The sequence below is a fragment of the Equus przewalskii genome, chromosome 12, assembly GCF_037783145.1.
Source record: "Equus przewalskii isolate Varuska chromosome 12, EquPr2, whole genome shotgun sequence".
Taxonomy (NCBI): Eukaryota; Metazoa; Chordata; class Mammalia; order Perissodactyla; family Equidae; genus Equus; species Equus przewalskii.
This window is the reverse complement of record NC_091842.1, coordinates 1,132,358-1,146,694: the sequence shown is the minus strand read 5'-3', so window position 1 is coordinate 1,146,694 and position 14,337 is coordinate 1,132,358. Positions and strand designations below refer to the sequence as shown.

The window sequence follows — 14,337 nt, the reverse complement described above, 5'->3', positions numbered from 1 at the left end:
GCTGTCGTGTGTGTGTGTACATGAATGTGTGAAGCCATGGCGCGTGTGTATGTGTGCACGAATGTGTGAGGCCGTGGTGGGTGGGTGTGTGCACGAGTGTGTAAGGCTGTGATGTGTGTGTGTGTGCATGAATGTCTGAGGCTGTGGTGTGTGTGAGGCCATGGCGTGTGTGTGTGTGTGAATGTGTGAGGCTGTGGCGTCTGTGTGCATGAGTGTGTGAGGCTGTGGCGCATACATATGCACGAGTGTGTGAGGCCATGGCGTGTGTGGCCCAGCTCCCTTCACACCTCCGAAGGGCTGTTTTGTAGCTAATGCGGTGGAGGGACCTTGGGGCCTTAGGAACAGGCCTGAGAGGAGTGGCCATTGCAGGAAGATCGGTGAGGTTTCAGGACGTGTGCTTGGCCGCCGTGCCTCCCAGTGGCTGCCCAGGCCTCAGGAAGCAGGAGTCAGCTTGGGGCACCCTCAGTGCACTGGAGCCATCTGGCCTGTTGGAGGGGCTTCCAGTGTGGAATGTCCTGGATGGACACAGTTCCAGGTCCAGGCTTCTGACACCTGTCAGGCCTGCTCTGGAGGTGGCTAGCAGGCCGTTGTGTGGGTGGCTGGGCACGGGCTGTGAAGGAGGCAGGGCTCCCTCGCAGCGGTCTGACTGTGATAGCATTGCTGATGGCCCCGCTGGGGCTCCGTGACGCGGCCTGACGGCTCAAGCTGTGTGCCGGGCGGGGGACATCCCACGAGTTGTGAACCTGCCTGGCCCATGAGGCTGTGACGGGGGCAGTAACCATTTGCTCCCCGTGTGACCCCCAGTAACTACTCCTACCCGCCATGCACCCTGACGGACGAGGAGACCCGGACAGAGATGATTAATCGGGAGCTGCAGATCGCTCAGCGGGAGAAGCAGGAGATCCTGGCGTTCGAGGGGCACCTGGCGGCTGCTTCCACCAAGCAGACCATCACCGAGAGCAGCAGCCTTCTCCTGTCCCAGCTCACCAGCCTGGACCCCCAGTACGTGTGGCCCCGAGCCCCAGCCCCTCCTGACGGCTCGCGCGGACCCGAGCTTCGACTGCTGGGTGGTGGGTGGGCTGGGCCAGGCCGCAGGCTGCCGCCCTAGTTCTCCGTGGAGCCTGGCCTGGGGTCAAGCCGAGAGCGCTGGGCAGCGGGGGTGGGAGAGAGGGGGCCCACTGGCCTTGGGGAGGCAGGCAGTTGCCCCCCCACACCTGCTGCTGTAGCTCTGGGGGTGCTGCACTGTGGCTGTGACACACTCCTGTTCTCTGGGACTCCCAGGGGGCCGCCCCGGAGGCCTCCCCCTCACATTCTGGATCAAGTCAAAGGCCTCAACCAGTCCCTTCGCCTTGGGCACTTGCTGTGTCGGAGCCGAAACCCAGACTTCCTCCTCAACATCATCCAGAGGCAGGTGAGCTCTGCTGTGGCTTTGGGAGGAGAGGCTCAGGGTGGGCTGGGAGCCTTCTAGAGGCTTTGGTGGGCTCCAGCATTCAATGGAACCATAGCTAGAAAAGGCCAGAGCACGCTGGGACCTGAGGGCCGCGTGGGGCCTAGCTCCTAGGTGTGCAGGTAGCTCCTTCCCATCAGCTGGCAGCTGGGACCTCTTACCCCGGGGGGGGTGGGATGAGCGTGTGGGGCCCAGGAGTGCAGGGAGGGCCGGGGGAGGGGCTGCGGGTGGCAGGTTCATGGCAGGAGGTGCTGAGTGCTGTGTCCCCTGCCCGCCCAGGCCTCCTCGCAGTCCATGCCCTGGCTGGCCGACCTGGTGCAGTCCAGCGAGGGCTCCCTGGACGTGCTGCCCGTGCAATGCCTGTGCGAGTTCCTGCTGCATGATGCCGCCGACGACTCCGCCTCTGGGGAGGAGGAGGAGGAGGGCGAGAGCAGGGAGCAGAAGGCCAAGAAGCGGCAGGTCTGTGCCCCTGAGCCCCACAAGCGCCTGGGTGCCCCGAGCCCCTGCCGGCGCTGCGGGCCCCCTGAGGTCCCCTCGCCTCCCTGAGGTCCCCTTGTCCCCTTCGTCCCCCTGAAGTCCCCTCATCCCCCTGAGGTCCCCTTGTCCCCTCGTCCCCCTCGCCCCCCTGAGGTCCCCTTGTCCCCTTCGTCCCCCTGAAGTCCCCTCGTCCCCCTGAGGTCCCCTTGTCCCCACAGAGGCAGCAGAAGCAGAGGCAGCTGCTGGGCCGCCTGCAGGACCTGCTGCTGGGCCCGAAGGCCGACGAGCAGACCACGTGCGAGGTGCTGGACTACTTCCTGCGGCGCCTTGGCTCCTCCCAGGTGGCCTCCCGGGTGCTGGCCATGAAGGTGAGGCCGGCTGCGCGCCCTGCTCAGAGGGGTGTTCCACCCCCAGACTTATCGAGCTGACTGTGCACAGGAGGGGCAGTCCCAGTGGGACTCGCAGGGACTGCAAGCCTCCTTCCCGGGTGGTGATGGGACCTCCCAGTAAGGAGCTGGTCGTTGGTTCTGCCGTGTTTCATTGGGAACCGAACGACAGTCTCCTAAAGAAACCGTTCGTGCCGCTGCCTTCTCAGAGCTCCAGCGGCTCTGACAGGACGCAGCACCTGTCTGACGGGCCCCTCCCTGCGGCCTCCCAGGGCTCTGAGGGCACGGCCCTGTCCTCGGGTTGGGTGTGGACTCTGGCGGAGGCGTGGCGTGTGGAGGCTGGCCCAGCGCGCGCATCTGCTTGCAGGGCCTGTCCCTGGTGCTCTCGGAGGGCAGCCTGCGGGACGGGGAGGAGAAGGAGCCCCCCATGGAGGAGGACTCGGGGGACTCGGAGACACTGCAGGGCTACCAGTGGCTGCTGCGGGACCTGCCCAGGCTGCCTCTGTTCGACAGCGTCAGGACCACCACCGCCCTGGCGCTGCAGCAGGTGGGCATGCCGCGGCCAGGCGGGCGGGCGGGAGCGGCACATGCCCGTGGGCGAGCTCACACGGCCCCTCCACAGGCCATCCACATGGAGACCGACCCGCAGACCATCAGCGCCTACCTGGTCTACCTGTCCCAGCACACGCCCGTGGAGGAGCAGGGCCAGCACAGCGACCTGGCCCTGGTGAGGGGGGTGGGGACAAGTGACCCCAGCCTGGTGAGGAGGGTGGGGACACAGTGAACCCGCCCTGTTGAGGTGGGTGGGCTCTCTGTGCCCAGCTGACTTTGCGGTGACACCCTACCCAGAGCAGGCATTGAGGGCGCGAGACCCAGGTGCCACTTGGGTCCTAAGTAGCTGTTGTTACCGAGGTCTGTTTGTTCCTGTCACTCTGCCCCTGGGATGGGGCGATGGCACTTGAGGAGCAGGGGTGGTTGGGCCCCGCGCAGGAGTGCCAGCTCAGAGGGGGAGGGGAGGCTCAGGGCCGCCCCTGCTGGCTAGGCTGTGGTGGGGAGGGTGCCATGACCCGGGGCACGTGCCCCTTTCCCCGTCCCCCCACTCCTTCCGGTCGGCTCTCTCTTCGCCTTGCTTCCTATCGGCTTGTTCTTCGTCTCAGCAACCTAGTGCGCTTCGTGTCGGCTGGATCTCTGTGAGATGAGCAAGTGGGAGGCAAGCAGAGGTCACTGGGTGTCCTCACCGAGGGACTGGATCGGAATGACAGCCAGGCCTCAAGGCTTCACTCTTCCGGGTCTCGAGCCTGGCAGCTGGCCTGGGGACGGCTCAGGGCCTGTGTGCCCAGCACTGTTTCTGCAGAGTTCAAGTGAACTCGTGTTTGGCTGTTTGCAGACAGCTTTCACCTTTGGGTCTGAGGATCACGTACTCCTGTTGCTCATGGCATGGTGTCAGCACTGCCTTCTTGCTGGCCACATGCTCCTCTCCTCCGTGCTGGCCGGTGGACAGCCATGTCCACTGTCAGGGCCAGGTCGTGTCCTCTCCAGGAGTCTCGTGCCGTTCCTCTTTCCTGTTCTTCCCAGCCCCCTTGTTGGGTCACGTCCCTGTGCATCTGAGGGGGTCCCGAGCACTGGGGTCCCCTTGCCTCCATCGTCAGCAGGTTGTGTGCCGTTGCCCTGTGGCCATCCCGGCTGGGCACGTGGCTGTGCTGATGTGACGTGGCATTGGGGGCAGGCTCACGGTGGGCTGCCGCCAGCTCGTCAACTGCTGGCCTCGTGTGAAAAGAGGAGGCAGGCGCTCCCGTGGTCCCAGGAGCCCTCTGACACCATGCTCGTGCCCCCAGGACGTGGCTCGGCTCATCGTGGAGCGCTCCACCATCATGTCGCACCTCTTCTCCAAGCGGTCCTATGGTGCCGAGTCGGATGCCGTGCTGGTGGCCCTGCTCTCCATCTTCTCCCGCTACGTGAGGCGCATGCGCAAGAGCAAGGAAGGGGAGGAGGTCTACAGCTGGGTAAGGCGGGTGCGGGCTCCCGGGATCCGTGCCCTGGAGCCTCACCAAGGCCCCGTTCACCCCTCACCCCTTCATTTCTCTCCAGTCAGAGTCTCAGGACCAGGTCTTCCTTCGCTGGACCAGTGGGGAGACGGCCACCATGCACATCCTGGTGGTCCATGCCATGGTCATCCTCCTGACCCTGGGGCCGCCCCGTGGTAAGCAGCCTGCAGGCCGTGGAAGGGGCAGCTCCTGGGGTCTGTCCCAGGCAGGCTGCCTTCATCATGCCCGATTAGCTCCAGCCCTGCCAGGCAGGTGTGCAAGGTGGGAAGAGGCCCCGTGCCTGCTGCGGTTCTGGCGGGTCTCTGGACCAACTCGCCCCGCTCCCCTGCTGCAGGGTAGAGATAGAAGGTGCTCCGCGGAGCGCCGAGGGCAGCACTCGTCCTCCACGTGGCAGAGCCCCGTGCTGTCGAGCTCCTGTGGAGGGCTGTGGTGCGAGCCTGGTTCCCGGGACGCCTCACTGCACAGTCCATGTGGTGCTGTGCCCTCATGAGATGGCCACGGGCAGCCGGGACACCTTCCTGAGCTTGCTGTCCTTGTTCTCGTGGCCCAGCCTTGAAATTCTTGGTTTCTGGAGGTGGAGGTGTGAACATGAGGCTGCCCGTTGATGGGACTTGGAGACCCGGAACAGTGAGCTCCAGGCCTGGGGTGTGTGGCCCTTGCCTTCCTGGCCGTGGGCTATGTACAGAGCCCAGTAATCCTCAGCTGGCTGGACCCTCTTGGGCCTGCCAGCCTTCTCTTCTCTCCTTCCCGGCTGACCGCTGTGGACTGCTCCACCACTTGCCCGATGGCGTCTAGGAGTGGTGGGAAGGGATGGGTCTCTTTGCTGGGATTGGTGCCATGTGGGCTGTGCTGGGTGGACACGACGCCACAGACAGGAGGCCACCCCTCAGGAGGGCGGGAGTCCCAAGCATGTGGACAATGAGGGGAGGTTGGCCCAGGCCTGCTGGGCTTCACGGGACCTTATGGAGCCTGAGGGCTGGCATGAGCTGGCTCAGCAAGCACACGGAGCCCGGGGGGACTGGCCCTCAGGGAGTGGCCAGCTGCTCAGCACCTCTGTGTCCTCAGCTGTGAAACCGGGTGACGCGGCGACCGTGAGGGTCAGATAAGTGAACTCGGCGCAGTCCCTGGCACGGAGGCTTGCCGGGCTCTCGGGGCTCTCCCCTGTCCCTCCAGAGCCTCGCTTCCCACCTACAAAACCGCTCTCCAGCCTTGGCGTTGGGGCATCATGGGTCGGGGGCTCCGCACATGGTGAGGCTTGGAAAGGCATTGTGAGCCGTCCCTGCTGGTTACACCCTCGTCTCTCCCGAAGCTGGTGACGGCGAGTTCCGTGCTCTCCTCGACATCTGGTTCCCCGAGAAGAAGCCCCTGCCCACGGCCTTCCTGGTGGACACGTCGGAGGAGGCGCTGCTGCTGCCCGACTGGCTGAAGCTGCGCATGATCCGCTCCGAGGTCCCGCGCCTGGTGGATGCTGGTACGGGCCCGGGCTGGGCTGGCGACAGGGAGCTGTCAGTGAGGGTGGACCAGGCCTCACGCCTCCCTCGTGGGCCTGGGCCTGTTCCAGCTGGTGCAGCTGAGAGGACAGACCGGTGGGCTCTTGTGGGTTCCCAGGCATTTGTCACTCAGTGGATGTTTGTGAAGTGCCTGGCGTGCGCCAGGCACCGTGCCGGACTCTGCAGGCAGCATCAGCGCCTGTGCGGACCTGCCCTCCAGCCCTGGCAGTCAGGGTGCAGCTGAGGGCCCCGAGGGAGCAGTCGGTGCTGGAGAAGGGCCGAAGAGGCTTTGGGGGGAGAAGGGAAGGGCTGGGGCTGCTGAGTTGGCTCTGGAGGCTGGGAAGGGGTTTGGGGGGCCTGCAGTGAGAGGAAGGGCATGTGGCAAGGCCCAGGCAGCATGCAGTGGGCAGCGCCTGGGCAGGGCAAGGGCTGCGTGGAAGGCCGTTTGGTGAGCATGGGCTTAGCTCAGGAAGCACAGCGAAGGACAGTGAAGAGGCAGGACTCCTTACCAGCCATAGGGAGCCATTGACGATTTTGAGGGAGCCAAGAAGAGAAGCCGAGGGCTTGCACGCGGTGTCAGAGCAAGCCGTGTGCTGTGGGCCCTGAGGGTCCACCAGGCACACCTTATGCTGCCATCTGGGGCTGGGAGGGGCCGGGCTCGAGTGAAGGCTCAAGGTGGTCCAGGACCCTGGCAGCTTCCTGCGGGCCCAGCTCGGTGAGCGGTGGTCGCTGAGTGAGTGTGGCCCTCAGCCCTGCAGGACCTGGAGCCCCAGCAGCTGCTGCTCTTTGTGCAGTCCTTCGGCATCCCCGTGTCCAGCATGAGCAAGCTCCTCCAGTACCTGGACCAGGCAGTGGCCCACGACCCCCAGACGCTGGAGCAGAACATCATGGACAAGAGTGAGAGCCAGGGGGCCTTGCGTGGGCGGTGGGCCCTGGCCCAGCCTCCAGCCCATGTGTGGCTGGGGGCTCAGACTGGATGGCTCTCGGTAGCAGCTCCAAGCAGGAAGGTCAAGGCAGGGAGTGGTCGGGAGAGGCCCTGGCCCGGTGTGAGTCAGCAGCGCCTGGGGTTTGGGGGTCTGCGCCAGCTGCTCCTCTGCTCAGAGAGCTCGTGGCTCAGCTGAAGTCTCAGGAAGCTTTGAACTCTGTGGGCGCATTGGCCTAGGGTCCCCAGTGCAGGTTTTTGGCCCCCCCGTCACCCAGGCGTTTAAGTCTCTGGCCGCTGTTCCGCAGATTACATGGCTCACCTGGTCGAGGTTCAGCACGAGAGAGGGGCGTCCGGAGGCCAGACTTTCCACTCCCTGCTTACAGCCTCCCTGCCTCCCAGACGAGGTACTCTCCTTCCCCCGACTCGTGGCACACGGCCACTTGGCCTCCCCAGACGAGGTACCCTCCTTCCCCCAACTCACAGCTCACGGCTGCTCGGCCTCCCCAGATGAGGTATCCTCCTTCCCCCGAGTCACGGCACACGGCCGCTCGGTCTCCCCAGACGAGGTGCCCTCCTTCCCCCGACTCACGGCCGCTCGGCCTCCCCAGATGAGGTACTCTCCTTTCCCCGACTCACGGCACACGGCCGCTTGGTCTCCCCAGACCCAATGGAAGCGTTTGCCACTGGCTGGAGTCCCAGCACCTGTTTAGAGGCCCTGCTCCTCGTGGGCCTGAGCAGGCCTGAGCAGGGCTGGGGGTCCCCGGGGGGCAGCTCTTCTCTCCAGGTGATGGCCCCGGGGGAGGCTGGACTTGGTTCGTAGGGTTCCCCGCTGTAGCCGGCCAGGGAGAGCTTTCACCTGACGCCTGTTCCCCTCCCTGCAGACAGCGCGGAGGCCCCGAAGCCCAAGAGCAGCCCGGAGCAGCCTCCAGGCCAGGGCAGGGTCCGGGCCGGGACGCAGGTGCGGGCACTCGGCCCCGAGGACGACTTGGCCGGAATGCTCCTGCAGGTACCACCACTGCCGCCTGGGACGGCCCGTCCAGGGCCATCCAGGCCCTCCTCCCGCCCAGAGAGGGGTTTTACGCTGAAACTCGACGTCGAAGTTGAGAGAGGGCTCTGGAACCGGCCGCCCGGGTCAGACCCTGGCTTCTCCTCGGGGTTAGGGGACCGTGGACGAGCTACTTCACCTCCCCGTGCCCTCATTTCCTCCCCGTAAAATCAGCTCATGCCTTTGCCCACCTCAAGTTGGTTGTAGGGTGTGTTCTGTGTGGAGGGCAGTGCCCAGAGAGGCCGTCACTCCCACCACCATCCTTGCTTCTCGCCGGCTCAGCAGCAGTCGCCTGACCTCTGTGGGACAGGCTGCAGTTGGCACGTGCCCTGGCCTGTGTCCAGTTATGGGAAACAGGCGTACTGGCCTCCGTTCTCACACACACAGCCCTCCCAGACGTGGCCTCACTGCTGACTAGCATGTGCTGTTCATGTTTTATCGAGAGGATTCCCAGGCCGTGCAGTCCACCCGCTGGAGTGTGCGGTGCGCGGTCCTTGGTGTAGGCTTGGCGCACGTACAGTGCACGGCCCTCAGTGTAGGCTTCGCGCAGGAGTGTGATCACAGTTGTGCAGCCATCACCTCCCTGTGGGTTTAGAACGTTCGCATCCCCCTTGAGGAGCCCAGGGCCTGTGATCACTCGCTCCCCATCTCCTCGGCCCCGGGCACCCACCGCCCTGCTCCTGCTCCGTGGCGTTCTCTGCCTTTTCTGGATACGTGTGTGCGTGGAGTCCCACGGTCTGTGGTTCTCTGTGGACACGCGGATAAGAGGATGTCCTCATCCCCTGCTCACACACGGCAACACTCACTGCAGAGTGCTTGTGCTGTCTTTTCACATTACACGTTGCACACCTCCCAGAGTGTGTACACACTGTTCTCACGTGTGAGCACCTGTGCCTTCTTTCTGACCGTTTCTCTGGGCCCCAGGCCCGGCCCTGCAGTCCTCTGGCACCCTCTGAGCTAGGGCCCTGGGTTATAAGTGGAGAGGCCGGGGTTTCAGGGTTAGGGGCTCGCCTGTGGCCTCATCACAGAGCTGGGATCCCCACGCAGGCCCCTGTCCAGCGTCCTTGCACCCACCCTCCTCCTCCCTGGTGGGGAGTCTCGTGGGGACTGGGCACCTGGTGCTGGCTCCTGGTGGCTCCCCAGCACGGGTCTCAGGCTAACGGGGGGAGCCTGCCTGTGTCGGGAGTGCAGGCTGAGGGGGATCCCGCAGAGGGGGTGGGGCGGAGGTGCTGCCCTCCCGCCGCGCTCGCCCGCCTGACTGCTGCCTGTGCTCTGCTCCAGGTCTTCCCGCTGAGCCCGGGCCCGCGGTGGCAGAGCTCCAGCGCCCGCCCCGTGGCCCTCGCGTTGCAGCAGGCCCTGGGCCAGGAGCTGGCGCAAGTCCGCCAGGGGAGCCCCGAGGTGACGGGCATCGCGGTGCGCCTCCTGCAGGCCATCGCCACCCTGCTGAACTCCCCGCACAGCGGGGCCCTGGTGATGTCCATGCACCGGCACCACTTCCTCACCTGCCCCCTGATGCGCCAGCTCTGCCAGTACCAGGTGGGTGTGTCCGCGGACCCCAGAGAGCGGGGTGCATCCTGCAGCAGGGCCCCATGTCCGGGGGTGGCCACACGGGGCAGAGGTTGCTCTGTGTGCTCTGGAACGTGGGGCTCTGCCCTGTGCGGCGGAGGCCTGGGTCCTCACCCTAGTCCCGCCTGAGGCCTGGGGCTTCTGCCCTGGGCCTCCCCCGGCCCTAGCCGACTGGCGTTTGACACTGTCCTGTTGTCCTTGGTTCTTGGTTCCCAAAACTCCTCCCTACGGAGCTGGGGGTAGAGCCCCCGCCTTTTCTTAGGGGAATTTCCCAGCGCTCAGAGAAGGTGACAGTGGTGTGCTTTTCACCGTGTGTCTACCTCCTACGTTCAGTAATTTTGCCGTATCTGTCTTATCTGCATAGGTGTATGTGTGAATGTGTCTGTTTTTTGTTTCTGTGTGTTATGTGCTTGTGTTCCTGTGATCTTTTTCCCTTGAAGACGTGAAGATGAGTTGCAAATGGTTGGACCCCTCGCCCGCTGTGGGGTTTGACAGGATCTCTGTGAGGTCCTGGCACCCCCAGGGGAGCACTATTGAGAGTATCAGTTGTGACCGTGGGTCAGTGGTGTGGCCCCCACTGAGCAAGCATAGTCACGTGCTGCCGATTGTCCCCGCAGCGCTCCGTGCCCCAGGACACTGGCTTCTCGTCGCTCTTCCTCAAAGTGCTCATGCAGATCCTGCAGTGGCTGGACAGCCCCGCAGTGGAGGGGGGGCCCCTGCAGTCCCAGCTCAAGCTGTTTGCTGCCCAGTACTCGGCACGACGCAGGATCACCGACGGTGAGGGACCGGAGAGGGGAGCCAGCGCCCACGGGTGTGGTCTGGGCTTTCTGCCATCCTCAGGGACCATGATGGCCTTGTTAGCACAGAGGGGCCTCTTGGCCCTCGGAGGTCTGCAGGCCCTGGGTTGGCATCCATGAGGCTGTGGCTGAGCGGTTGAGTGGATAGGGCTTGGGAGAGCTTCCTCAGGGAGGAGAGTGCGCGTGGGAGGAGAGTGCGCGTGGGAACCGAGTGGTGTCTCCCGCGAGGAGGCAGTTCAGGACGCCCTGGACAGGGTGGGCTGATGGGAGCGAGGGAGGGCTCGAGGCCAGAACCAGGCCAGCAGGTCACACGGCCCCTCCCCTGCAGTGCGGAGTGGCTTCCTGCACCTGGCGGAGGCCCTGACCTTCCGCGGGGACTTGGAGGTGGTCAACTCAACTGTCCGGGCCCTCGTCACCACCCTCAAGTCTGGGGAGAAGTGTGGTGTGGAGCCTGAGCTTGTCAGCAAAGGTATCTCGGCGTCCCGGCACTGTGAAGGCCCCTAGTGTGGCTGCCTGCACAGGGGTCCCTCTCCTAGGTGCATGTGGGGAACAAGATGCTGTCCCCAGGGCAGCCCCTACCCCAGCCAAGTGGGCCCTGCTCTGCGGCTCCCCGAGCCCTCCTCCGGGCTTGCTGTTGGGATTTCGTGCACTTGCTGAGCCCCCAGCCAGTGTGGACTGGCTTCCCCCGCGGCCTCCCTTCACATGGGTGGGGTCCCAGAGCCACCGCTCACTGTTGGCTGGCCCCTGACTGGTCACACCCGGGCATTGTTGGCCACGGGGCGTGGGGCCGTGTGGGTCCCTGAGTCGGGCAGTCCGAGGGCTCGCCCGTCTCCCTCCCGAGCTGGGGTGACACGGAACACCCTTGCTGTCCTTCCCGCAGTCCTCCGGGGTCTGATCGAGGTGAGGTCTCCTCACCTGGAGGAACTGTTGGCCGCCCTCTTCTCTGCCACCTCTGCGTTCGCGGGCTCGAGGCCCATTGTGGTGGTGAGCTCCCTGCTGCTACAGGACAAGGAAGAGCCCCCAGCCCCGGGGAAGCAGGATGCCGACGGGGGCAGGTGAGCAGCCGGGCAGGGCCGGCCTGCTGAGCCGCCCTGGCTCGCCGTCTCTGAGCCCACCCCGCCTTCCCTTCAGCCTGGAGGCCGTGCGGCTGGGACCCTGCTCGGGGCTCCTCGTCGACTGGCTGGAGATGCTGGACCCCGAAGTGATCAGCAGCTGCCCGGACCTGCAGCAGAGGCTCCTGTTCTCCCGGAGCAAGGTGGGCTGTGGTCGGCTGAGGCCTGGTGGCGGCCCGGCCTGGGGCGTGGCTGGTGCTGGGCTCTGACGTGATGCTCACAGTGGCTCCAGCAGCCCCGGGCATTCCGAGACCACGTGTCTGCCAGCACCACCAGGGGACGACTGGTTCTTTCTGTTGTTCAAGCAGAATCCCGGGCCTGACTGTGGTCAGCCAGGAGGGGTGATCCCACATCCCCCCTAAGCCAGTCACTGTGACCGGCCAGGTCTGGTTCCTGGGGCAGGCGGGTAGGACTGGGGTCGGCGCTTCCTGAGCCCAGGTCCTCGCAGAGGGGCCCGGAGGCGCAGTGTGCAGGGGGGAGAGCCGAGCCCAGTGCCCCTGACGAGGCAGCCGTGTTGGCGCCCTGCAGGGAGGGCCTGGGGCGCCCTGCTCCTTGGGGCTCCCTGGCTCGTCTGTCCCTGGAGAATGCTAGAAAACACTGACCGTGTTGCTGGGGAGGGGCTACCCCTGCCCGCGTTTCTGCCGTGCACTCGTGTCTCTGCGTTTCCGAGAGAGCAGCCAGTGCTCCACTGCCTCCGTAAACCTCAGCGCTCCCGCAGCCGCTGGCTGCCTACGGAGAAGACTCCTCCCCAGGGCTCTGAGCAGGAGGTGGTTCTGCCCCGGGGTGACCGTTTTGTCTCGTGTGTGTTCCTGACTGAGCAGTGGGTTCAGCTCCGTGCACATTTAATTTGCAGTCGGCCAGCTGGGCCTTGGTCTGGGACACAGGGGTCCTGGGTCTTCCTTGAAACGGCCCTGTCTCTCTGCTTTCTGGCGGCTCGAGCAGGGCGTTGTCCGCTGACTGTTTAGCAGAGCCAGTCAGTCCAGGGGGCCATACCAGGTTTCCTTCCACCCCAGGGCAAAGGTCATCCCGGCCCCCAGGTGCCGTCTTTCCGACCGTACCTCCTGGCCCTGCTCACGCATCAGTCCAGCTGGTCCACGCTGCACCAGTGCATCCGCATCCTGCTGGGCAAGCACCGGGAGCAGAGGTGAGCGCCCGCCGCCTCCCTGGCAGGTCTGGCTCCTGCGGCCTTGCCGCGGGCAGTGTGGCGGCCGTGTGGCTCTCTTCTGGCAGCTGCGCCCCTGCAGTGCTGCCCCAGGGAGCCGAGATCAGATGGTGGCATGGAGGGTACCTTCCCCTCATTCCTCGGGTGCCTGGGGCTTACTGGGCAACCCACAGGGGGCTCTTGGTGCCCCAGGAAGGGGCCCTGCAGTGGCCTGGCCTCCCTAGGGGTCCAGAGCCTGCCTGGCCCACGAGTTCCTGCCCTGGGTGACCACTAGGGCACACAGTCAGGGACGGGACGATCCCTCCTCCTTGGATCATGTGAACGCTGTCGCCCACCCTGTGCTGCAGGGACACCAGCTGCCCCTCCTTGTGGCCAGGAAGCCCAGAGGGTGGGCAGGCCGATGGGATGGGGGCCCACATCCTCTAACTGCTGACCTGGGCCCTGGCCCAGAGGGCGCTCGGGAGGGGCGGGCTTGGCCTGAGCCTTCCTCACTAGGCGCTTCTCCCCGTTTTGTTTCCGTCTGCATGCCTTTGCTGTTTCTTCTGTGCCTGGACACTGAGGCGAGCCTCTCGTGCTCAGCCAGAGCCCCTTGCTTCTTCCAGGTTCGACCCGTCTGCCTCTCTGGACTTCCTCTGGGCCTGCATCCACGTTCCTCGGATCTGGCAGGGAAGGGACCAGCGCACCCCTCAGGCACGTCTTGGGGGCGCACCTTGCCCTGCGGGGTCGGGAGACATGTGCTCGACCCCATCCCGGGCCTAACTGGCGAGTGCCTGTTCCAGAAGCGGCGGGAGGAGCTGGTGCTGCGGGTCCAGGCTCCAGAGCTCACCGGGCTGGTGGAACTGATCCTGGCCGAGGCGGAGGCCCGGAGCCAGGACGGGGACGCTGCCGCCTGCAGCCTTCTCCAGGCCCGGCTGCCTCTGCTGCTCAGCTGTTGTCATGGGGACGACGAGAGCGTCAGGAAGGTGACGGCGCATCTGACAGGCTGCATCCAGCAGTGGGGCGACAGGTGAGGGGCTGATACACGGGTGCAGGAGCCCCACTGGTCCTCTTGCTGACGTGCCTGGAGGCCGGCCCTCACACGCCAGCACCAAGGGAGTCAGCCCAGGTCAGGGCTCGGCTCCCATTGGCTGGAGGGGTGCCCCACCCATGCCAGTGCACGGCCCGTGGCAGGTGGGGAGCAACGTCTCTGCCAGCTGGCGCAGACAGTTCTTGGCTCTCTCCTCTAGCGTGCTGGGCCAGCGCTGCCGTGACCTCCTCGTGCAGCTCTACCTGCAGCGGCCGGAGCTCCGGGTCCCTGTGCACGAGGTCCTGCTGCACAGCGCGGGCGCCACCGGCAGCAGCGTCTGCAAGGTGAGGGGCTGCTGGCCCGGGCAGCGTCAGTGAGGGAGTGCAGGACTGCTGCTGTCCTTTGCTCGTGAGGTAGAAAGCACATCTGAGGAATGGAGAAATGCATCTTCTCAATTTAAACACGAGAAGGAAACTGGGGAGGGCGATGGTGCGTCTGGGCTGCCCGCTCCGTCCTCCTCGTCACCACCACCCTCACCTGTCCCACCTCTTGGAGCGTCTGGAAGTCATCTTCCCTCCGTGGAGAAATCCCTCTGGGCGTGGAGCAGAGAGGGTGTCCCGTACGTGCCCCAGTGTTTCCCTTCTTAAGGGACTGTTGGCACAGCAAGCTGTGTGGTGCGCAGCGTGATCAGTTCTGACGTTTGTGTACACTGAATTCACCGCACGCCTGACATGGCGTCTCTGCCCCCTAGAAGTGCCCCGTGCCCCTGGTAGTCCCCCTGCTGCCCCGTCCCAGGCGGCCACGGGCTGCTGGGTCTCCACGGATCAGTTTGCGCTTTCCGGGGTTTTCCATCAGTGGACCTGCATGGTATGCACTGTG

The 14,337-nt window shown here is 65.2% G+C and overlaps 1 protein-coding gene across 2 annotated transcripts in view; it reads left to right on the top strand.

Moving 5' to 3' along the window:
• The window catches only part of INTS1 (integrator complex subunit 1), a 35,705-nt gene that overhangs the window by 14,864 nt on the left and 6,504 nt on the right, over nucleotides 1-14,337 (top strand). For both annotated transcript variants that reach the window (XM_070567253.1, XM_070567252.1), the window contains exons 18-38: nucleotides 805-1,002; nucleotides 1,282-1,411; nucleotides 1,727-1,906; nucleotides 2,143-2,292; nucleotides 2,678-2,857; nucleotides 2,933-3,037; nucleotides 4,146-4,313; nucleotides 4,399-4,510; nucleotides 5,665-5,826; nucleotides 6,596-6,742; nucleotides 7,076-7,174; nucleotides 7,652-7,776; nucleotides 9,097-9,351; nucleotides 9,999-10,158; nucleotides 10,507-10,647; nucleotides 11,059-11,233; nucleotides 11,310-11,433; nucleotides 12,304-12,434; nucleotides 13,055-13,142; nucleotides 13,232-13,458; nucleotides 13,679-13,802. In XM_070567253.1, coding sequence (XP_070423354.1) covers nucleotides 805-1,002; nucleotides 1,282-1,411; nucleotides 1,727-1,906; nucleotides 2,143-2,292; nucleotides 2,678-2,857; nucleotides 2,933-3,037; nucleotides 4,146-4,313; nucleotides 4,399-4,510; nucleotides 5,665-5,826; nucleotides 6,596-6,742; nucleotides 7,076-7,174; nucleotides 7,652-7,776; nucleotides 9,097-9,351; nucleotides 9,999-10,158; nucleotides 10,507-10,647; nucleotides 11,059-11,233; nucleotides 11,310-11,433; nucleotides 12,304-12,434; nucleotides 13,055-13,142; nucleotides 13,232-13,458; nucleotides 13,679-13,802 — 3,181 coding nt within the window. The remainder of the gene's footprint in view (nucleotides 1-804; nucleotides 1,003-1,281; nucleotides 1,412-1,726; nucleotides 1,907-2,142; nucleotides 2,293-2,677; nucleotides 2,858-2,932; nucleotides 3,038-4,145; nucleotides 4,314-4,398; nucleotides 4,511-5,664; nucleotides 5,827-6,595; nucleotides 6,743-7,075; nucleotides 7,175-7,651; nucleotides 7,777-9,096; nucleotides 9,352-9,998; nucleotides 10,159-10,506; nucleotides 10,648-11,058; nucleotides 11,234-11,309; nucleotides 11,434-12,303; nucleotides 12,435-13,054; nucleotides 13,143-13,231; nucleotides 13,459-13,678; nucleotides 13,803-14,337) is intronic.